This window comes from Pygocentrus nattereri, chromosome 1 (genome assembly GCF_015220715.1).
Source record: "Pygocentrus nattereri isolate fPygNat1 chromosome 1, fPygNat1.pri, whole genome shotgun sequence".
NCBI lineage: Eukaryota > Metazoa > Chordata > Actinopteri > Characiformes > Serrasalmidae > Pygocentrus > Pygocentrus nattereri.
The window spans coordinates 50100675-50125237 of record NC_051211.1 but is presented as its reverse complement, the minus strand read 5'-3'; the positions used below and the strand labels follow the sequence as shown (position 1 = coordinate 50125237).

The following is a 24563-nucleotide window of genomic DNA, read 5'->3' as shown; positions in this document are numbered from 1 at the left end:
TTTTCAGTCTCAGTGTCATTCGTTTTTTAATGTTTTGCTATATGTGTATTTGCATTAGAGCTGATGGATTTAGGATTTAGATGAATCTTCTGTTGCATTTATTGTAGGCTGTATTTGGCTCTACAGCTTGCTCGGTGCTGTCTTGTTGATGTGATGTGGTTTGGATAGCGCTGTATTGATTAAGTTTTGTTAACTGCTTTGCACTGAGCTGTACTGTGTTTAGTCATGTTGCATTGCGATGTTATGGAGTTGTGTTTAGTGCTGCTCTGAATTGAGCTATGCTTCTGCCCTGATATACTGGCTTATGAGTGTGGTGCTGTATTGAGTTGTGTTAGTGTCTCGCTGTATTGAGCTGTGCTGAGCAGTGGGGCCGGCTGCAGAGCGCCTGGACTTTGATGTTTAATCTGACAGAAGCGAGCGCTGCATTCACACAGCCCTCCCAGCCTGATCAGCACAGCAGGAGAGCCAAGCTCATACACACTCCCCAGCCAAAGCAGCCCCGCTCCATACACACCACAGAAAAAAAAAAAAAAAGACAACTGCAGACAGAGGGAGAGAAGCCCTGGAAGGCAGAGTATATCTGCCTCTGACAATAGAAGGATTAGCTCATCCTACAGCAGACACAAGTGTATGTGCATGTGAAAGAGAGAGAAAGAGAGACAAAGTTACTTGCTCTACACAACTTTTACCTGTTACACTTCTGTTTCTGATACTTTTCTGTGTCTTCCCACTTTCCACCCACAGGCTCCCTCCTTCTCACTCCCTCTCTCTTCCCCTCTCTCTAGGTTAAAATGTGGCATATTTGGGACATTTGGTCCACAGCGTGACTTATACAACACTCAGCAGGTTCAACCGACTACAAGCAGTGATGTGCTGAATGTTAGGCACACTTACATACACATATTCAGATTCTGGTATAATTATATCTGCATGTCCTGGAGACTTGATAAAAGTTTAATATTAAATCCAACATAATGAAACAAACAAAACAAAAATGACACAAAAATACACAAGCAAATAACATATTTTTCCCCTAAGCCAATTAGTTGGGGCTGCCATTTGAGTTCCAACCCAGTGTACAGGAATTTGACTCAAACGAACCCCAAAAGACTTCACAATACAGCCACATGCAAAAACAGAATTAAACAGTTTTTGCTGGCATCCATTTAAGTGTGAAAATGACCAATGATCATATCTATATGACTAAAGAAATAAAAATGCTACATAAATAAGCTTTTAAATCTTCATGGTATCAACTTTTTAAGGATGAAATCTGATTACAATTCTTTAGAAAATGATTCAATGTATCATTAAATTTAAAATTTCACCACAATTTGATTTGGATGCATGATCAGAATCGGCATTTTTTTGCTCTAAACATACACCAGTTTACAGTCTATATATTTCTTATATTCTGAACGATCTATGTTGTGATTTTATGATGTACAAATGAGGCATGTAACCACACTCACACTGCATGTGAATGCTGCTGCTACACCTGCACAAAATGTTATCCATTACTCATTGTGGTAAATAACCAGTTAACTCTTATTTTCATTTTGCAATTTTTATAGTTCAGATTGCACCTATACTGATACTGTATCTATATGACTGACACCACCAAGCAATTTCTGCTTTGTGGCATAATGATAGCCTTTAGGCTCAAATTAACCTTTAGCACAGCAGCCCGATACCTAGGTCTGTATGTCCACTAGCCCTGCCTGCGATGCGCCTCTGTCAGTGCATCACTCAGCAGCAGGGTCTTGTGGCCAGAACAAAACATTCAAAGTTGCAATTACTGACAACTTGAACGATAGTGACAGTGAACAAGATGCACATATGAGACAAATGACTTGGGAAATTTGAAAACAACATTCAGCTCTATTTTTGAGCCAGAAAAGCTGGTGTGTGCTGATGTGTAAACACCACAGGTTTATCTGTATCAGGATTAACTGTTCAGTTCTGTTTTGTTTTGCACAATAAAGATATTTTACATTTACTTAAGTTGTTAAACATGGTTCTTATGGCTAATTATGTAATAGTATATACTAAATAAATGCAATAATTTTTTTTTTTAGAAAACAAAATGTTTTCTTAAGTATCTTCTTCTTTTTTTGGCTGCTCCCTTTAGGGGTCGCCACAGCGGATCATCTGCCTCGATCTTGCCCTATCCACTGCCTCCTCTACTTTTACACCAACCATCTCCATGTTCACCTTCATTACATCCATAAACCTTCTCTGAGGTCTACCTCTTCTCCTTCTACCTGGCAGCTCCATCTCCAACATTCTTTGACCAATATAACCACTATACCTCCTCAACACATGTCCAAACCATCTCAACCTGGCCTCTCTGGCTTTATCTCCAAACTGCTCCACCTTCACTGTCCCTCTGATCTGCTCATTTCTAATCTTGTCCATCCTTGTCACTCCCAACAAAAATCTCAGCAAAATCTTTATCTCCGCCACCTCCAGCTCAGCCTCCTGTCTTTTAGACAGAGCCACAGTCTCCAAACCATACATCATAGCAGCCGTCTCCACCCACTCCATCCTGCCTGTACCATCTTCTTCACCTCTTTTCTACACTGTCCATTGTTCTGGATGGTTGACCCAAGATATTTGAAGTCATCCACCTTTACGACCTCTACTCCTTGCATCTTCACCTTTCCACCTGCCTCCCTCTCATTCACACACATGTATTCTGTCTTGTCTCTACTGACCTTCATTCCTCTCCTCTCCAGTGCAAACCTCCACCTCTCCAGATTCTCTTCCACCTGCTATCTACTCTCACCACAGATTACAATGTCATCTGCAAACATCATGGTCCATCCATGGAGCCTCCTGCCTGACCTCATCTGTCAACCTTTCCATCACCAAGTATCTAATAAATATAATCTAACAAGTAAAGGCCATCTAACCAAGCTGAGTGTGTTTTATTTGTGACAAGAGAACAGATTTTACCAAAATAAAACATTTTAAAAATATAATTGTATAAATATCAGGATTTATTGGTGAGTTAGATAGATTTAGTATAGTTTAGTTTAGTAGACTTAGCATCGGCTGAAACTAAAGGATCAGGTATCGTATATAAAGGTACAGAAAGGGAAAAAGTGGTATCGGTGCACCATTTGACCTATTAACAGCAAACCATGTTATTTATACTACGACTTTGGTTAATAGAAAGTACTGGAAATGTGGTAGTGCTAGTGATCTATAGCCACAGCGTGAGCTTCAAGTTAAAATAGAAAAGAACACCCATTGGCCAATTTTGCTCTAAAGAATCATCTGAAATCACCATAAGCCTCTACTAAACACACAAACGTGACTCAAGGAACTATCTACACAGTAGTGAAATACAGACAATAGAAACTACACATCAAGCTTATTTTGGGTTTTTCATTTAAAAATAAGTGAAAATATTTTTATTTTGGTTAAATGCTCTACTGAATATTATTATACAGATTAAATCCCTTTAATACAGATTCAAATGAAATTCAATGAAATTATCAAGTTGTAGTTCAGCTACTCGGCCTCACATTCAGCTTTCAACTACTGCTACTGGGTTACATCTCATCAATAAAAAAAGTCTTCACTGGACATTATTGAGTGCTGTTCTTTACCACAAACTGAAAATGCTCTTCCCTAATTACTCCAAGTCAACCTGAGGATAATGCTTGTGTTATAAATATGTTCTTTTGTCAAATGAGTTGAACAATATCTGCAAAAAATGCAGCACCATTTTCAAGGGAAATTTATTTTGTGATGACGTGTTGAAGAAGGGATGTGTCAAGAACTAATAATAGTGTACAAGATCCATTCCAGTCATGGATGGATATGTTCACTTTAGCTCTACTCTCTGTGATTGTGTTCCCGCTTCACTACACCAGAGCTGGACAGGCCGAGACCAGCAGTGACAAACCCATCTGTGCAATGAGACATCTGCCCACACAGCCCGACACCTAAAATACACACACACACACACACACACACACACACACACACACACACACACACACACACACACACACACACACTGGCCTGGGCATACAGCAGACTCCAGAACAGCTGTGTGGACTCTCACTCATCAACGGGAACATTCACAGCATTGATTAACATGATGAGCCAAGAGCTCTCTCTTGCTGCCTCTCTCCCTCTCTCTCACACGGTTTTATGGATGGGAGTGAGTTCTATACAGGTGAAGCACAGTAAAGTCCTCCTGTCAATGTTTGCTTTATCACCCCTCAGTGCATTCTTAAAGGGATATTTAAAGGGAGCATGTTTTATTCTGCTAATAAAAATGCAAGTAGCCTCATGAATAACAACCAATGTAAATAGGCCTAGTCTTCCACTGCAAAAGCAGCTATATTTTGTATTCCTTTTGAAAATCAAGTTCGCTTCATACATGCCAACAAAAGGCCCTCAATGGACATCTGCAGCGAGGCTCTCAACACTTCCATCTGTGTGTGTCTCTGTGTGCATGCAGAGGGTAAAGGAACATGCTCAGCTACAGGAGCGGCTTCCCCATCTGACTCCAATCTTTTCATGAGCTGAAACGAGATGATGATTAGTAGATGGCATGGCACATATGATGTCTCTCATGAACAGATGAAGTGTTCAGTTGTTTGGCTTGGAGTGCAGGCAGAAAAAAAGGAAAAAAAGTCAGAGGAGGTTGGACAACTTGACTTGGGCTGATATGCGTATGAGGTAAGCTTTGCTTACATAGCTTTGATACATGCATGATGTGTGATGTTCTTCTACACCTAATCCTCTTGAACTTCAGTTAAGAACTTCATTTGTTTAAAAAAAAAATAGAAGAGAAAAACTCCAGTGCTAGATACCAAAAGGGAGGAGAGGGGGGAGAGAAAAAAACAACAGAGGGAGAAGAAAGTAGCAGAATTACTGTTTTGTTAATCTGTCTTCACCACTTTGGACTGCTGTACTATTTAAGGTGGAACGGGAAAGTTAGTTAACTAGCTATTGTGACATTAGCATGCTCTTGCTGATTTGTTATGTTATACTAAGATAATATAATGGTCATCATAGTTTTATTAAAGAAAATACATCTCTGGCTTTTTCTCATAACACCTCTGTTTGGAGGGCCATGTAGCCCTAACACTTCACCCTACCTCTCTATCTTAACAAAAACTGTGACACCCTAACTCTAGACATGAACATGCAAAACGGAGGGCTAAGGCTAAGTGGTAGGCGCAAGGGGTGAAATGGAATTGAGCCTCACGCTCCCTTCTACAAACCCCCCCCACCATTCTGGATGGAGCAGAAGTTGTAATTTCAGCCATGTGGTGCAGACAGTGTGAAAGCAGGAGATATTGGCATGTGTGTGAGATAGCGAATGAGAGAGAGAGAGGGTTATTTGCGGCTAAGCTGCAGATAGATAGCTGGAGTTTGTCAAACATAAAAGACACAGTGTCTCTACCCGCCTTTTCTACATTCTACAGAGCCCTATGGAATGCTCCTCAAGTACTGCCAGCCCCCTCCCACAACACATCACACTCAACAGTCTCTCATGCACCTGACTAAAACACACATACACAGTCATAGCCAAACTTTAGGGCAGCAAAGGACTCAACAAAGCCTTTGAAACTCTTGAATATCTGTCAAATACTTGCTAAAAAGTACTCCAAAACTGCACAGTACTGGGCAAAAGTCAGAGACCACCCATTGTTTATTTAATGTCCAGTCAAAACAGCCGTTAAGTACAAGTTAATAATTTACTAGATAGTTCTGATGAGACATAAGATAATCCACTTGAATAAGGAATAGGAAAGCTAAAGGAAAATAAGTGAAAAACAGGTGTCTACAAATCTGGAGTTTAAACTCCTAACAACACTGCAAGACCTGGCAGACCACCAAAACTGTCCCCACCAGAAAAACAGTACTTAAAGCTTTAATTTTTGAGAGAGAGGATAAAATCAAGGGCCAGTCCTGCTTCAGAAAATCCAAAGGTGTTTCTGTCCATCCTTCCACTGTAAATAGACAATGCAAGTCTGAAATGAAGTGTAACTGTCAATAAATAGTTACTGAAAAAAGGAGATGAAATGAGGAGAAAATTTGCAATGCAAACAAAGAAGCTGCTGGTGTTCTCAGAACAATCTACTGTCCACATCTGAAGCCCAGACTTCAACATATTTCAGTTTTACTTGGATTGTAAAAAGCAAAACATGCCATCAACTTTTAATACTGAACTTTGGAATTGTAGAATAACATCCCCGCAGATTTCTTTGAAAAACATAAAAATAATATTATATTCAGTTGTTAGGGCTTCTGTTTAATATTTTTGTATGCAGAAAAACAAATAACTTGCACTTAACAGCCATTTTCACAGAAAGTAAAATAAATGAAGGGTGGTCTCTGACTTTTGCGCAGAACTGTATTATTGCATTAACTATTTTAACTGCAAGTAACTCGGATATAACAACTGGCAAAACTTTTACAACTGTTCTTCTTCTGGAAGATACACAGTGCCTCTGTTCAGCTGAATGGAATATGTAAATGTAAAAATGGCGATTTTACGATGAGCATGAAATAAACTAAATAACATGCAAGGCCTCTAGATATTTCTCTCAACAATGGCTTTTTTTGTCTCTTTGTCTGTCTCTCCTCCTCTATATTTCAGGGGGACTTTAAGAGCACAGAGAGATGTGTGGGACTCATCCAGACACACTGCACACTACTAATGAGTTCCCACTGGAAGGGCTCAAACACATGCGTACGTTATAATTATGTTGCCAATATGTTAAAGTAGGTATTTAGTGGTACAGTATGGGTGTTGGTGGTGGAGGACGGTGAGAGGGTACAATACATCTGCCGCAGTAAACAGCTCTGGAGAGGAAGCTTCTTTGGGAATGAGGGAGAGGGAAAAAGGGACAATAGAAAAAGTGAGAGCAAAGTGAGAGAAAAGGGGGTGTTTAGGGATGGCAGCAGAAAAGTAGGTAAGGAAGATGAGAGCGAGAAAGAGAGAGAGAGAGACAGAGAGATGACTCCAGTACAAAAACAGACTCAAAGAATATTAATGCAGGGCAGGAATGTGTGAATGCATGCACGTGTGTGCTTTCTTGATGTGAGTGCCAGGCCCCTCAAGTCTGAACTGTGAGGAGCAGGTGCAGAATAGCACCATCAGGAGTGTAGCACCATCACGACTTGTGTGTGTCTGTAAGCTAGCTAGAAAAAGTGTCATATGGTGATGCTTGGAGCAACACAATGCTATTGCCTTCTGGGTGATAAGAGGGGAGGGAGGGTGAGAGGCCCTAGGGCCTTTGCAAGGAGGACTCAAGCCGTCTCTCAAAGCCAAGGATGCAGCAGAAGAAAGCTGAATCTCTTGGCCGTTACGTCACTGAAGCCTGTCGTGTTTTGTAGAAGCCTTCAATTGCAACCAAGAAAATCAAACTCAACTGGTTTTGAGTTCTGGTGTATCTCTCCAGACCTTCCGTCACTCACCAACCTATACAAGCTCAAAACAAATAAAAAAATGGCAGAAACAACCGCAAACGGTGAGATGCTGCAGAACCAAAGTTGAAATGAAATGTAAATTTTAATGCAATGTCTTTAAGTGTAAGATTTAAACATGCTGCACTGCTTACAGCAGTAAGCCATGAGTTTACTGCTTATAGGAAAGGTATGAAAAGATTAGTGTGTAATCCATCACATGCTATATAGTGAATACAGCATTTTGTTCTCAAACAGACGATTTAGAGTCCCGAAGTCAAGACTTAGTAGGTTTAGGAACTCTTCTGTCCCCCAGTCACTTGTGATAATCAAAAGAGCTGATTGTTTAGATAAGTAAATATGTAGCAACAGATACACTTACTGAGCAATATTAGCGATAACTGGGGAGCTGGGGAGATGGAGTAAAGTGTACACTGTTAGAGATAAAAGTACTGTACAAGTAGATTTTCATTCATCAAGGACAGTATAAATGTCCCCTCAAAGTTACAACAGTGGTTTTAAAGTCCGGTTGTGTACCTTATATAAGCTTATCCCAATGGAAAATACAGAAGTACATATTTGTATATTTTGATAATCTAATGGAGACGAGATGGGTCATATAGTCAATACATCTTAGAAAATATAATTTCAGTGGATTATGGTACAATTATGTTCTCTGAATAAAGGTACTGAGATGTAACCTTGAGGGTTCCACCCGAGTGACAAAAAGGATACTGCCCAGCGACAGTTTTTTAGCCTTTTTTTCTGAGAGAGTATTTTTGTGGTGCTGTTGTAAGATGTGATTGATTGTACTAGTATAGTGCCTCCTATCTAAGGCTGCAGCCTTCATTTTGAGACACACCTTCGATCATGGATGGTGCATGTGCACACATACATACCAGACATAGATGGGAACAAGTCACTGAGCTTCAAGTCTTGATTTAAGTCTCATGTCAGCACAATCAAGTCTCAAATCAAGTCTTGAGTCCTAAACAAGCCATAAGCAAGTCAGCATGCATCCCTCAGCAAAATTTAATGCCATTTCAACAGCAAACATAAAAATGATGGTGTTGGTAAGGCAGCCTATATAAAGACAGCATGTTAGTAGCGTACAGAAGTACACTAAATCAAAGTTTTCCCCAAGTATTCAGTTTTGTCAATTCACTGAAATAAATATTATGATGAAAATACATTTTCATGTGGCACATCGACATGTAACACTCGGTTAGTTTCTTTTGAATATAGGTGACAAAAAAACCTGAACAAAGTTTAAAGAAAAGACAGCAAAATGATGACATTTGTACTTGTTTTAACAGCCTTTCAAAACATTCAAATAAAGAAAGCTCACTTACTTTTGTTTATTGTTATCTACCATGAAGAAAATTGTTATTATAAAAATTTACCTGGTACGCTCCAGGAGTTTAAATGCTGAATTTGAATTTCACTTGTCTCCAACTTACAGAGGCAAACTTGAATTCTCATGCATGTCTCACTTGTCTTCAGAAAGAAAATATTCAAAAAGCATAACCACAGTAACAGACGTTCAAATATATTTCCAATGCAGATCTGGCATGCCTACATCAGGAAATGAGTCAATTTATATGAAAAGTAACTGACCGCCCTGTCTCTAAACCAGACACCTCTCCATGGCTCTTCCACTTTGAGTAAAGAGTCTTTTTGAGTCCAAGTGAAAGTCAGTCATGTGTTCAAATAAAAGTTAAATTCCATTCTTTTTTGGTTTTACTGAGTTGAGTCTAAAGTTGACATATTCATGTCTCGAGTCTGATTCAAGGAGAGTCACACCTTTCTACTAGAGAACTTTCGTCAACATATAAAACCTGCAAAGTCCAGTCTAATCCTCCTCTTTGCCTCAGTTCAAGCATCATGTTGAAACTTCTGGTATGGTTTCCTTGGTGACCCACTTTAAACAATCCTTAAGACTGCTGCAATAGCACATTTCCAAATAATGATCAATTACCATAAGAAATGAGCAGCTTTCTGGGCCGCTAAAGACCCGTTCATATGATGGCTTGCATATGTGCATGTGTGTGTGTGTGTGTGTGTGTTAGCTGCAAGTTGAGATGAAAGTTTTTTCTCTTCTAATTGGCAAATCTCTTAGTCCACAATGATAATTGTCTCAAATGCCATAATTTCTTTCTCCTGCATTGTGGACAGAGCATTCTCTATTAATAGGGTGAGGCCATAGCATTGAGAGAAGGATAAAGAAAAGAGAAAAAGTGACGTGTGTTTGAGGGAAAGATGAAAGATGTTTGTGGGATGTAATGTGTGCACTACTAAATTCTGGTACTAATTCAGTCTGTAAAACTGCTGGACCTCTTTTTTTCTCCCTTTCTCTTTTCCATGAAGTGATAGTTGCCTTAGCAACCATGGCAAATCTTCCTTTTCTCAAACAGATGTCCCATTTAGTTCGAAATTAGAATGTGTAAAAACCCAGGAGACGCAAATTATTTCAAACTTCTCCGGGAGGAGGGAGAGAAGAAAGGAAGTGAAGAGAAAAGAAAGGAGTGGCAAGGGAGGTAAAGAGATGGGCAGAGAAAGAGAGAGAGAAAGGAAGCAAGTAAGGGAGATATAGGGGAGGGAGGGAGAAATGAAGAGGGGGAGAAGTCCATATTGCCTCCTCCATCAGCATAGGTGTGAAAGTGCCTCCGCTGTGGGCAGCTCTCACGCCAGTCTGACGCCAAGGCAAAGCCCAACAGCACCAGACAGGCAGAGGGATCAGTGGCAGACAAGGAGCAAGACAGAAGAATAAGGAAATAGATAAAGAGTGGTTTGAATGGCTGAGGTTATTTGCAGGGGTCAGGGGAGGTCTTCTACCTACACAGCAGACCATGCAGGAAACTAAACGAAAGAAAGAAATAACAAAAGAAAGAAAAGGTGTAGAGGCTCATGCAGTCTACATTGTGTCAAAAATAATTATGCAGTCTTTCTACAAAAATAAGTGCACTTAAAATGCTGCATGTCAGACCTTAAGTAGCAGCGTAGAAGTAGAAGATAGAGCAGCAATCCTAATGTGCACATACACAGAGCGCTGAAAAGAAAAAAGAATGTAATCCCTTTAGACCATTTCATAGGTAAATTGAGGCGAAGTCCCTCTGAGGAAACCATTGCCGTGAGCATTCCCTCCTCCTCTAACTCTCTCTCTCTCTCGTTTTCTCTCCTCCCCCCTATCCCACACAGTATGACTGACAGCACTATGGGGGGCCTCACAAAGAGCAGAACAGAACACAGAACACAACGTCAAAAATAATAAGAAAAATAAACAAGCAGATGCTCCAGTAACTTCTGGTCATTCATCCATTTTTTTCATTTTGAAGGATTCACTTTCCTCTGTGCATGTATGTGTGCATTTTGAGGGGTGTATAATAGCATGGCTAGGGGGCGCTCCGAAGCCCCCCCCCCCGCAGCTGTTAATTGAGTGGGTCCTCCTGTGGCCAGCCCTACATAGTCGTCTCTTTCCCTGAGGGAACACCCAGTCGCCACCATGCTAATCTCTCTCCTCTCACCAAATCGAGCTCCACATCAACCGGCACCTTAATTAATTCACGAAGGCACACAAGCAAGGTCAACCAGCAAAGCACACTACCCTCACATCCCCTCCAACTCGTAGGGCCTTCTCCACCTGATCATTAGGCATCTTTTCTACCTATCTTCCTCTCCTCCCCCCTCATCAGTCCCACCATCCAAACACAGAGATGTTCATTAGTAGCTGAGAGCATGTGGCCTTCATCAGTGCAGAACAGCCATCAAACAAAAAAACAAAAGGCAGGTACACTGCCTCTGACACAAAAAGACAGGAAGAGGAGGACAGTCTTTCTTTCTTTCCTTTATTTAGTTTTTTTCCCATTCTGTCTTTCTTTTTTTGATGCGGTATTTTAATTGGGCCACTATAGAAGAGAAGCAAATCCTCAATAATTAAAAAATCTAATTACGGAGTCTTTTGCATCTCTAGCGTTAATTATTCCTTGTGGAGTCAGTGGGTAGCTAACATTTCTTCAATTTTCATTTTCATGAGGAAAAAAAAAAAGCTTCTCCACCCCTCCTCTACTCTATCTATCGTTCCCTGAGCATGGGGTATGACAGCCACCGTTAGACATCAATAACAACACTCACAGTCATAGTTTGAAATAACAGTCACACACACAAACACACACATTAGGTGAATCAGTGAGCACACTGAGCTACAGGGTTCATCTGTCTTGGCCAAAAATTGGCACGTGCTGCGTTCAACAGCATTGGTGAGGCTCCTGCTGTGCTCAAAGCAGCTCAGTGCCCAGAGAGCTAGAGTGTGAGAGAAAGAAAGAGTGATAAAGGAAGAACCAAACAGGAGCAACTAACCAGCGATAAACTTTGACTGCTAATCCCTGATGCTCTTGCTGTTAATAATCAGTGGAAGTTATGACCAACTCTACATTGCTCCACTACACATGGTCAGTATGGAAATAATGCTACATTGGACTCAGTATTCTGCACCATATCCACTCACTTGCACTGCATTTGCAATGCCTCCCCCATTAAAATGCTAAAAGAGCACTACATTACCTCTATCATACCACTAAACATGCAGCAAACAGCTTTTCTCTGCTGGTAAACTCCCATAGTGTACACAGGTTGTACGAATAGCACAATATCTCCACCCGCACGTTTCTGAATGTGTCGCTTATGTCTGTTAGTAACTGTGTGCATGAGTATGTGTGTGTGCATGTGGTTGATAGCATATGAGCATTAAGTGTGTGTGTGTGTGTGTGTGTGTGTGAAGCTCAGAGGCTCAGAGCAGTATGTAGTGTGGGTCCTACACATTGTTTGTACTTCACGCTTTCTGAAAGGGACAGCTATCCTTAATACTCCATCCACCCACACAGGCTTCAGCCTGTCTTTAGTCTCACTATCTCCCTCACACACACACACACACACACACACACACACACACACACACACACACCGCTGAGCGGCCCTGCTTCTGTGGATCTCCGGATGACAAATGACTTGTAAACTTGCATTAGCGTCAGCAGAGCAGAAAAACACGCCACATGTTTCCCCCATGCTGTCCCTTTCATTCCAGAATCACCACATGACAAATAGTCCGGATTTAAGGAAAAATGCAGTGTGCCAAGATCTAATTTAGCCCACTAAAGATGTGTGTGCTTGTATGAGGGATAGAGAGCATGCATCTACTACCACAAAGACCATTGTGACAAATTGGTATCACTGACCTCAGAGACTGCCAAAGGAAGGGACAAAAAGTGGCAGAGAGAGATAGAGAGAGAGAGAGAGAGAGAGAGAGAGAGAGAGAGAGAGAGAGAGAAAGAAAGAAAGAAAGAAAGAAAGAAAGAAAGAGACAGAGAGCAGGATAGATAAAGCAGTAAAGCTGCTATGGGCAGTGCTCGGTCCAGCAGTAATCAAAAGTGAGAGGTGAGAGAGAAAGTGAAGAGAACAGAGGGAGTGAGGAATGGAATTCAGATTAGTGAACCTTTCGCCCTGATGGACAGATGAAGTGAGAGATGGAATTGCGGATGGGTGGATAAAGAAATGAACGTTGTCAAGGGAGCTGGTGTTGTAGTCGCTCAGATCAGAGGCGGCCATCACCCGCGGCAACACGGGACTCGGTCCATAAAGCCCTCTTTAGCGGAACAGCATCGCCATGGTGAGGAGGAACTGTTCTGTCCCACTGAGGAGAAGCACGCCCGACTCCGAGTGACAGGAGGGAAACAGATGAAGGGATGGTAGGATAGACTGATGGGCAGAAAAGTAGAGAGAAGTAGAGAGAAAGAGATGAAATACGAGCACTAACTCTTTTCTTTCCCTTAGGCACAGTACCATTACCACGCTTCAGCATCACTAATGTTTTATTAGGACTGCAGGCTGAACGTCACACACAGGCTACTTCTTGACACATCTGAGTGGATTAATATTAGATGGCTTTAATCTAGCTCATGGATTCGTGACTGTAGTAAACACCATCAGAGTAACAGTGTTGCAGGTACACATGTACTCACGCATACACATGTGCACACATATACCATACACTTTATCATGCTTGCTGTTTTTAGACTGTTTAATAGGTTTTTAGAATTATCCAACAGACCTGCCTGTCACTAAACATATCCAAGTGGCAAAAACACACCTATATGAAAGGGCCAATGGAAACTTTAAAACCAATTATCTGGCACTAGGGACCAACATATCTCACACTGGGCACAATACGCAGCCTTCAGGGCTTACCCAAAACACACCCTAAACTCACCCACACACACACTGACAGGCTCAAATACATTTGGCTTCTTTACTACTCATACTGCCATTGTACATGGTTGTGGCAAGTCCTCTTACAAGCATACACATTCCCTAAGTGGGAGGGAAAGCAACACAATGAAGTGTGCGCCCGATAAGGAGGAAGCCTAGGACAAGGAGGGATGCCAGCAGAAGTGTTAACGAGAGAGAGAGAAAGGGGGAATTGGGAAGAGATGGAGCAAAAATAGAGGCGGACTTGAGGGGGAAGGGAACACAGAGCAACATATGGTGATGAACAGAGAAGGAGACTAAAAGACTGAAACAGTCTTCCCACTTCCCACCCAGTTCCCCCTTCAACTTAACACTTCTGACACTGCTTAGAGTTTTGACACCAAGATTTTATGTATTACAGTATCGCATTTCTTTTAATAGCAAACACATGGTATTAAATTCTTTCAATATTACATTGTATGGTTACAGCATGTCTGCCACACTCATTTTCAAAATATACCTGCAGTTATGCTTTCACTTGTAGTTTTTATGTCTGGTAAGCATAGACAGGTCACAGGTGCCTGACACAAGACACCCACAAAGCAATCTTGAATTTTGAGAGGGAAAAAGAGAAAGACACAAAGACAAACGAGCAAAGGAGTCAGAGATAGAGAGAGAGTAGCACTCACCATGGTGAGCCATAGATGCGGAAACCTCTGACTGTAACATCAGAGTCCTGCAGGTAGATGCAGTTGGTAAGCAGCGACTGCACATTCTCATAATTCTCAGGCTTCAGCTTTGAGGCAGAGGGAAAGTAGTAGAAGTCCTGCTTTATCAGGTCAGCCATGAACTCCTGATCGAATGTCAGCTCGTGGTTTCCAGCGATTACAATCTTTATTTCATAGGGTAGAGTGCCTACAGAGGGAGGAAATGGAATGATAAAAAAGTTGTGCTTATGCATTTGATCACACTAAAATATTCTAATATTTAAATGACATGACAATGTTTAATTGCATATGACAAAAAACAATATACAGTACAATTTGGACAGCAACATTGTCTGATCACTTTTGTTATGTTGTCCTGTACTCTAGCACTTTGGATTTGAAATGAAACATTATAACTTTAAATTACTTAAATTTGACAGAATGTACATTTATACAATATTGCTGCTACAGCACAGCGCTAATAAAAAGCCAAGGGTTGTAGGAATCTGTTGCTCTCATCATAACTACCATTGAAGTGTCCTATGTAAGCAAGGCAGACCGTCATGATGTGGATAAATCAGAATAAATCTCACCAGAGACAAAACATTAGGTGCGTCAACACCAGTAAGGTTTACTGCAAAATACAACCCACTGGTAAGCAACAAGAACAGAAAATCAGATAACATCCTGCCAAAATGTAGATAAAAAAAGTCCTATAGACATATACAACAAAAAAATAACTTGCACCAGAGTAATGGAATGGGGAAAAGTATGGAAAAGATGCTGCTGCTGATCCAAAGCAATGATGGCATGGGCATGTATGTCTTGTTTATGGTGGAAACACACAGGATGATTCTGGAACTGTACAGAAGCTGCTCGCTCTCCCAAATGCTTCCAAACTCACTGAAAAATGGGAGGAGTGTGCATTCTTATAAGTTTCTTATCCAGCTCTCCTAATTTAGATGCAAATGCTTGCAAACTAAAGCTGACATTCTGCATTTTAACCTCATGACGATTGTTTCATTTTTAAAACCATTATTCTTTAGCATTCCAGAGCTAAAACAGCAAATATTCTGTCACTGGACTGCACTGTACATAATTATCCTACTTACAGCACAAACAAAGGTAACACTGGGAAAACAGTATAACTCTGGCAATATAAGCTAGACATGCTGGGCTGATACTTTTATCAAAAAGATGTCAGATATCATTTGGTTGGCAGAATTACTAACAATAAATCAAAACCCACCAGAGGAAAGGTAAAGGGGCCGCTGCTGAAATATTTATGAAGCAGCGCTGCAATTAATATGACACCTTATAATTTCTACATCAATAATAAACAAACATTAGTACACTTCATTCCGTTTCTGTCTCCAATTTGTAAGCGTTCGCTAAAATATTCATATGCGGCAGGGAGCGGACCTGTCCACGCCTGCCAAACACACAGACAGTCTGTCCCCACAAATCTCCAATCCTCCCGCACACGCTCCCAGCAGTACTCCGAAATCTGCGGCAAAAAAATTACGGCAAACATCTGGAGCGCTCCCTTTATTTGAAAAGTGTCATAAAAGAGACGAGATGCATCAGAAAGTGTCAGGTTTGGTATGTGAAGGAGAGTTCAATCACACCGTGTTTTGACAATTATGCAGTCAAGCGCGTCCCTGAAAAGCAGCAATTAAATTGAGGGCGGGAAAGATTGGGGAGGGGGGTGAGGATCTACTGAAATGACAGCATGCACAGTACACACACACACACACACACACACTATGAAGTCTAACACATAAGGTGTGAGATATGAGTAATTTACCTGATGTTAACACACACGCACATTATATTCTACAGCTCCTGTAGAAATCTGCAGGGATAAGCACATTTGCGCTGTCACTACGAGCAGATCATAAAAGTCAGAGTCGGGGACAATTGAGTGCTCGACGGAGACACTCTCAGAGTTTTGCTCACGAGTCTGAGAGATTCAGAGCCTCTGTTACAAAGGTAAAGCTCTGCTGCTTTTAATGATACCTTACTGTATCCTCTTCTGCATTTTTGCCCTCATAATTGAACTTTCATTTTCTTGCCTCTTGGAACTTCCTCTTTTTCTCAGATTATCACAGGCAGATTCTTCTGCTTCTGTTTTTACAGATGCTTTACATCATATTTGTTTCACTACAGTAAGGTAAGGTTTACATTACGTTCGTGTTCATAAGATACATTTTTAGGTTGCTTTTGTGTATATACACATATATGCAAAAGCAACCTAATATACGCATACAATTACTTCACCTAACATACACGTACAATAATTTCACATTATGCTGATGCTTATTTACTACTGGTTTCACTTTGCATATTTGTGAAAATTTCTCAGAGCTTGCCTTGCTCCTTCTACTACAGATAAACGGCCCTGCTGCTTCTGAGGCCCTACACAGAAATACAGAGAAAAATCGTTGCTTCACAATGGAGTCATTCTCTTAGAAACACAAAGCAAAAATATAGTCTTTGGAAGCAATCAATCACGAAAATACAAAACGCCAGCGCAAGGGAGGAGGGGAAAGAGAGAGACCGCTGCCTTTGTGATGGAAAGAGAAGGAAAAGGGGAGGAAGAGAAAGGAAAAAGATGCTTTGCTGGGCTCAAACGCCTAATCCGGACACGCAAATGACTGGATGTTGCCTGTTGTTATTAGCCTCCATCTTTCACACCCTTTTGTCTTTGATTTCAAAAGCCGCTTTCAAGCAACAAATAGTTTAAATTTCACTATGAATCTCCGCTGACAAAAGCTTCTGTTCTTTTCATGTACTTTCCATTCAAAGGGAAGCAATTAAATAAAACGAATGCAACTGCGCGCATGCCCACACATATATGTATGCACAAAGAATAGCATGTGCACATGAACACATGTACAATCTCTCTCTCCCACACAAGGCTAGTAAACACAATATCAGACCTCAAAGCACTATGTGTGTGTCTGTATGTGTGCGTGTGTATGTGCATGGTGGGCCTGGCGAATCAGAGCTTTAGAGGTGTACAGACCAGGAGGAAGCTTCCGGATCTAAGTGCTATTGTCCCTGTGTGTTCTGGTGGGTGGTCTCTGGCCTTTGATGAGGAAAATCCGCCAACCTCCAAATTCAGGGCTTGTTCGAAAGGATTACTGAGCTCTCACTGTGTGTGTGTGTGCGTGCAGCTTTTCCAGTAATGCACTAGTTGTTCTTGCACACAGCTTAGGTAGAAACAACTTGGGGTTCTTTATCTTTCTTCTTTCTTTATCTTTATATTTACAAATATGGTCCTTTCAAAAAGGTTCAGCAGAAAAGTACCAATGACTTATTACAGTGGATATAAACAGTCTACACACACTTACTGAAACTGCAGGATTTTGTGCTGTAAATCCAGAAATCAAGATAAGGTCAAATCTTTTTTCCTGATTTTAATGTAACACTGCATCCAACAAAATTCAACAGAAAAACGAATACATAATCTTGGATGTGGACTTTGTACCATTATAATATTAGAAAGTGATTTTTTTCAGTTTCCTGACAGAGGCCAGCAGGATTTGTGCCAAAACATCTTGACATTTGGAGATTTGGAGTCATTATCCCATCTGTCTTGACCAGACAGCCCCTGTCCTCCCAGCTGCAGAGAAGCAGCCTCAAAGCATGATTCTCCCACCACCATGCTTCACAACATCAGGGTTTGTGTCCTCAAATGTTTTCAGGTGAAAAATGTTTTTTCTGTCATACCCCATAGTCCAGACACATGCAGAATATGGGGGAATGTTGCGACACACAAGGAGCGGCCAACTGTTTCATGTTGCTGTAACACTTGTTGGAGCCTGGCTGATAAGTTTTGTCCTTGACCTAGCATCAATGTCTGAGAATTTTCCTGATTTTGGAAATGTCCATGTGGTGCTATATTTTTTCCACCTATTGATAAGAGTCTTCACAGTGATCTAGGGTACATCTAATGAATTTGATATTCACTTACACCATTCACTTGATCTATACCTTTTAACAGTAAGATTCTGTAGACTTCTCACCTCCACCTCTTTGAGGTTAATCATTGCTTTCATTAATGCTAACAATATGAAGCTTATTTTGACATTTTGAACATGATTTGTTAACATCTACAGCTCCTACTATAAAAGAGTAGGGACACCAGTGTACTTTATTTGTTTTTTTTTTCAATTATTTTTTAAAATGTATTTTTCTTTTGAATTCTGTTGCATTAAAGATTATTATTAAAGAAATATGTCTGACATGACTGGTTTTACATCACAAAAACCTGAAATTTTAATATGAGTCTCTTTATATTCACAGTATACTTGCACTAGACTCTTCAAATTATAACACTGACAACATTCCTGACATGCTTTATTTATGTGTGCAATGACTGAGTACACACACAAAAAAGCTTTCGCACACAAAGTGGGACATTTTAGAACTTCACTTCTAAAAAATAAGACTATATGCCCATTCTCTACATGTTGTGTACTGTAAAAACAATACATCTGTTTTGAATGTTAAACCTAAGATGTAAGGCTTAATCTAGCTCTTTCAAACTCTACGTCTTTGCTTCCAGTCCAAAGCTATACTCACACTAGGTCATATTTATAAAGTAGCAATGCATTAAGATCGGATTCCTCCAGCCTGTAGGACTGTACTCTGTAGGATGTAGCAGGCACAAACTGATTCTATATCAGAACACAGCATTCAGATGAAAAAATGTGGGCATTGTGTCTGCAGTGTATTATAATCCGTGCATGCAGTAATTCACGTCATTGTGAAATATAAGAGACGCTGTGGACATGGTCTGTGTCTCTTTACAGGCTCCTTTAGGCTCTTTTCTCTCCTCTCTCTCTTCCTCCCCTGTGCCCCCTCACTCTTCCTCTTTTTCTCCTCACACATTATTCATGTGTCTTTTAGAAGATGTTTTAACAGAAGAAAATCTTTCTAATACAGCCCAAAATAGAAGTGCTGATTGATTCATTTCATTTTTTAGGTCAGGCACAGCCAGCAGTCTTCTGTCTAAGCCTGAGAGGCTGGGCACTGGATACAGGACAGAGGCGGAGGATAGAAAAGAGAGTTTAGTGTTAACATTGTGGTGGGTTCTATTTGCTGGACTAGCACAAGGCAGACATCTTTGAGTATTTTTTATCTAGAAGCTTTTCTAACCTTTTACTCCAGGGCAGACTGCTCTTCATGTCCTTGGTTCCACTGCCAAGTGAAGCTTGGTTGCACTACATCTCTCTGTCCCTATGCCTTTCTTTCTCTTTTCTTCTCTCTAATCCATAATCCATATCCCCCTCAACAGGAAGCTGAGAGGAAGGAATAGAGCTCTATCTTACACACACTGCTAACACAGAAACACACACACAGATTATGTAGGTGTTTTCGTGTGTTTTATCAAAGTTTAATGTAAACACACACGCACAAAAAGCGTTATTCACTCGCTAAAAATAAACACTAAGATGAAAGAGGGAATGGGAATGAGACAAAGTACAAATGAAGAGTTTGAGCAAGGCAGATGGAGAAAGAGAGCCAAATCATTATTTTCCTCTTGTTGCATACAGGCAGGAGTTTGACATAACAGAGGCACACCTTTAGTTTTGTTAGTGACCTGAGGCAACCAAGGAGCACAAACAAAGCTAAATCCCCCAAAACATATCTTTAAAACAAATAAGAAATGAACACATTTCTGGGGATCAAGTATCCATGCTGTTGCTCTTTGTCAATTTAAGTCATAAAGCACTACGATGCAGGAACAATTTCAGCTGAATACTAACGCTAATATCAGTGGCCAGTGTCATAATACTGATTTCAGTGGTCAAATGTCACAACAGAGGGAAGAAAAAGTTTCCCCTATGCACAATACACAAATTGTGTGCCCAAGCATTTTGTCTTGGGTGGCCAGAATGTCATATATGTGGTGAGCAGAAAGCCAAATAAAGGTAGCATGTTTGAATTGAAGTTTTAAAAAATATTTAGTTTTCTGCATCTGTTTATCTGATGGGGTCAGTTTCAGTGGTCTAAGAGGTCTTGCAGTCCCACTTTCTATGCATGTTTTAGTTTAGAAACTCCTGTATTTTTTGCACATATTTCACTTCCATTTTTCAATGTGCAAGTAGACTATTTTGAGTTTAATATCATCAGAAATGTCTCCTGACAAATAAATAAATGATACATACTGGCCATTTTGATTGGAAATTTTATACACGAACAGTGGTATCTGATTTTTGCAAAGTACTGAATACAGTAGAAAATATGTTTGCTCTCTCTCTCTGGGTGAGGGGGAAGGGGTGGGCTAACTTTCTGGTGAGACTAATCTATTCAGAGTAGATATTCAAAAAGATGTGCCTGAGGTTTGGCTGCAAGACTCCTGCCACACATGCAAACCTAAACAAAAACACATATACACATCAAGGACCAAAAACGTTGATTTGCTACGAAGTTTTGATAAAAAAAAAATACTGAACACAGTCCATCTGTGAAGAGGAAAACTGCGAAAAACAGGTTTTGTACATGTGCGTGTAGTAGTAGGCACACACACACACACACCACTTGCAAGACAAAATACAAAAACATAAAGTACAAGCACACATGAACAGACAGATGGAAAATGATTTGGCTCTTAAAACTACTGCCACATGAGATGCTGTTTTGTTTTCAATGTTAAAAGCTGTAAAGGGGTGTCAAGCTTCCTCGTTAATAACCCACAGCAAAACCTTCAGCAGAGTAAACCCCACACAGAGGAGAAGAAACCGAACAGAGACGAAAAGCTTGAAGGAGGGAAGAGAGAATGCATTAAAGTTTCATGATGGATTTCTCTCTATATAAAGACTAGAGAAAGAGCAAAGGGGCTCTGCAGAACTGAGGAAAAAATGTGGGGTGGGGAGTGAAAGATATAAACTTTTCCCCCCAGCTTTTTTTTCCTTTTTTTTACTACACACGCACCTTTCACTGCCCACATGGCTGTTGCATCATAAACGCAGGTGATCTATTATTCATAATGTGGACAGGACAGAACAAGACAGACAGATTATTGAAATCCTCCACCACAAGAAAGAGAGAAAGGGAGAGAGAGAAACAGACAGATAAGACAGAGTGCGACTCTGATTTTACCCCTAACTTCAGTATTTCTCCCTTGATGTACTCTCTCTGCCCCTATAGTGAGATCTGTATTTAACTAGAACACTGGGGTGCAGCACATCCAGACGTTTCCTTACATTTCAGTCTCCATGCACCCAATATGCCTGACTGAGAGGAACTGACAAAAGCTGACAATCACACACAGACACTTATGCAGCCTTTAAATCAGCAACTCTGGGTTGGATCAGTCACTGCAAGGCTCATCCAGGACTACCTAACCATAACCACAGCCATGAGCGATAACATAATGTTGCTATGTGCAATACCACTACGCAACCATCAACTACTGAAAACAATATGCAGCCCACTGGACGTTCCTTACAGCACCTTCTCATGCATTACATTACTTGATACTGGCAGATTCTTCTAGATACTTGTAAGGAACAATTCTGGGGCAAACTTATAGTAAGACAAACTGAAAAACATAAAAAGCTAAATATCTAACTCAGCAGGCTTTTTAACTGCAGTGGTCTGTGATAAATCACATGAAATGGAAAGCAAAGCAAGTGCTGCATGTCCTGAATGCTAATATTACTGACACTTGTTCTTCAGGGCCCTTTGTTACACTTCATTAGCATTTGATAAATTATTCTTAAAGAAGAAAATAGTAATTGATTCAATTCAATTCAAAATGTATTTGTAAAGCACATTTTCTACAATAGCCTTTGTCACAAAGCAGCTTTACAGAAATCTTGGGCCAGGCCCCCAGTGAGCAAGCTGAAAGCGACTTTTCTGAGAGTGAGATTAGGAAACCTTGAGAGAAACCAAGGCTCAAAAGGGAAACATCCTGCCCTGGTCGATGCCGGAGAACAAAAGAGTAACACAACAATACAATAAGAGTTATGCAATAGTGAATAACTAATCAGTGTACAGGAATGACTAATCAGTGTACAGTAATGAATGATGTGAAAAAACAAAGTGAACTTAATCAAAAAGGTTATCTAAAAAATAAAGACAATGAATATTAAACCTGAATCAGTGATTGGCATGAAACGTAAGGATGAACAAGTAAGAAAGTCAGTATAGTTAGAGATATGTGTACAAAGTCAGTAAAAGATGTTTTTTGAGTTAAAGTTTATGCAGGAGTCAGCTGACAGCAGCCCAACAGCCACCAGAAGGGAAAAAAATGATGGACTATTCATCTATATTCTCTCACAATCGATGGATGTTGAATGTCTTCCATCTTTACATTTCGCAACTGTCTGAAATCACTACATTTTGACAGAGGAAATGGTGGTGATTTGGACAACTTCTCTGAAAGCCATCAGATATCAAGGCAACTTGGCAGTTTACAGTTTCGAAATCATACAAATGAAATCCCACCTAAATCGACTTTAAGCTTTATAGATGACTACACTACTGCTCTACCTTATTTTAAAGCCAAGACAAGCTTGAATATGATTCAAATTAGGATTTATATTCTTATTTGTCCCTAAGCATGAGGTAAAGCTTAGGTATTCAAGTTTATCAAGCCAATGGAGTTCTGGTTTGTGTCTTAACACTCAGCAAGCCAGACAAAGACAGAGGCAAGACGACAATATTTCAGAGAGAAGAATAATCAAAGAGATTATGAAGTAAAAAAATAACAGAGGAAAGAGAGATCAGGAACTTATATGTTTTTATAGAATTACCATATATAATTCCATGTGTGCACATGTGTGTGAGAAAGAGAGCAGGAGAGTATTGCAAGGTAAAAAGTAAATCACATCTCTGAGGGCTGAAGCTAGATAAAGAAAGCAGCATGTGTGCCGCACATTCTCTTTCACACACATGCAGAAACAGATACACACAGAGAGATGAGGCAAAGAGCCGAGCCATAAATATTTATATAAAGACAAACGCAAGAACAGAACCCCAGGAAGACCCGTCAAAGAGAAAAATAGAGGGAAAAGGCAGGGACAGGAGAGGACGCGTCGCAGGGAGCGAGACGAGGAAAGATGAGAGTGAGTGAGGAAGAGAGAGAAAAGAGTGAGCATTCTCTGTTGTCTGGGCGAACTGCAGGCTTTTTCTGGCCCTCTCTTATCTGCCTGCCGGTGTCTCCTGCACCCCACTGCCTAGCCTTAGGGGGCTGAGCCTCCATCCATCCATCCCTCTGTCTCCATCCCTCCATCCTCTACTTTTCATCCTTCTCCCTTGAAAAACTACCTTTCCTTTCTATCTTCCTCTTTGTCTCATCGAGTTTATATGCAGCCTTTCCTCTACTTCTTAATCTGCACACAGAGCTCAGATAGCCAAGCTGCAACGCCAAAAACACAGAGCAAAACTGACGCATCAGCAACAGCCTCAACACAGCGGAAATTTAAGACCCTGTAAATCAAGTATTGCATTTTTTATAATTTAATAATTAAAAAGGTCACAAATGTTTATGGCTAATTGGAGTTCAGTCAAACAGAAAATACAATGTAATGTTAAAAATGTTATCTTTCAAGATAGATGACTTCAAAATCACATGGTCTGAAATAACCATTTGCTCTTCTTTGGATCAAGATAGAGACACCAACTGGTGGTCACTTAAAGGGGAATTCCACCAATTTTTCAAGACCGTTAACATTGTATAATTAAATTGTTAAGATGTAAACAGTCATTCAGAGCAGTGTGATGTGAAATGCTGGGTTCTAGAGAAACGAATCAAGCCAGCATGTTCTCAGTGGTGGTGATAGAAACCAGACATCCGAAGTGTTCAAAGCCTCTGAAAGCTACCTCACAGAAAATCACTGTACCAAATGGTTACGAATACAAAGCCTAATACCTGAAACATTCTTTTATGATAAGTTTGGCTGAAAGCACAGGTTTGTATTGTAAAATATTTTGATGGAGGAGAGGTGCACACATGGAGGCAAAATATTCTCCAAAGAAACTTTTTTTTCCAGATTTATCACTATTTTACCATCATCATTACATATAAAACTCAGAACACTGATTTAGGTTTAGTGGTCATTTTGGACCACAACTAAAATGGCAACATTTTCCACCCCTGGTTTCTATTACCACCATTGTAAAAAAATCCAGAGAGGGTTCATTTCTCTACAACATAAC

General features: G+C 40.3%; 1 protein-coding gene across 2 annotated transcripts in view; it reads right to left on the bottom strand.

Annotated features, from left to right (window-relative positions):
• mpped1 (metallophosphoesterase domain containing 1) overlaps window positions 1-24563 on the bottom strand; it is a 39226-nt gene that overhangs the window by 10942 nt on the left and 3721 nt on the right. Inside the window, exons 4-5 of one of the 2 annotated variants that reach the window (XM_017698894.2) lie at window positions 14370-14595; window positions 13045-13191 (exon numbers count right to left, since the gene is read on the bottom strand). In XM_017698894.2, coding sequence (XP_017554383.1) covers window positions 13045-13191; window positions 14370-14595 — 373 coding nt within the window. The remainder of the gene's footprint in view (window positions 1-13044; window positions 13192-14369; window positions 14596-24563) is intronic. The other variant, XM_017698895.2, reaches the window with a different exon arrangement.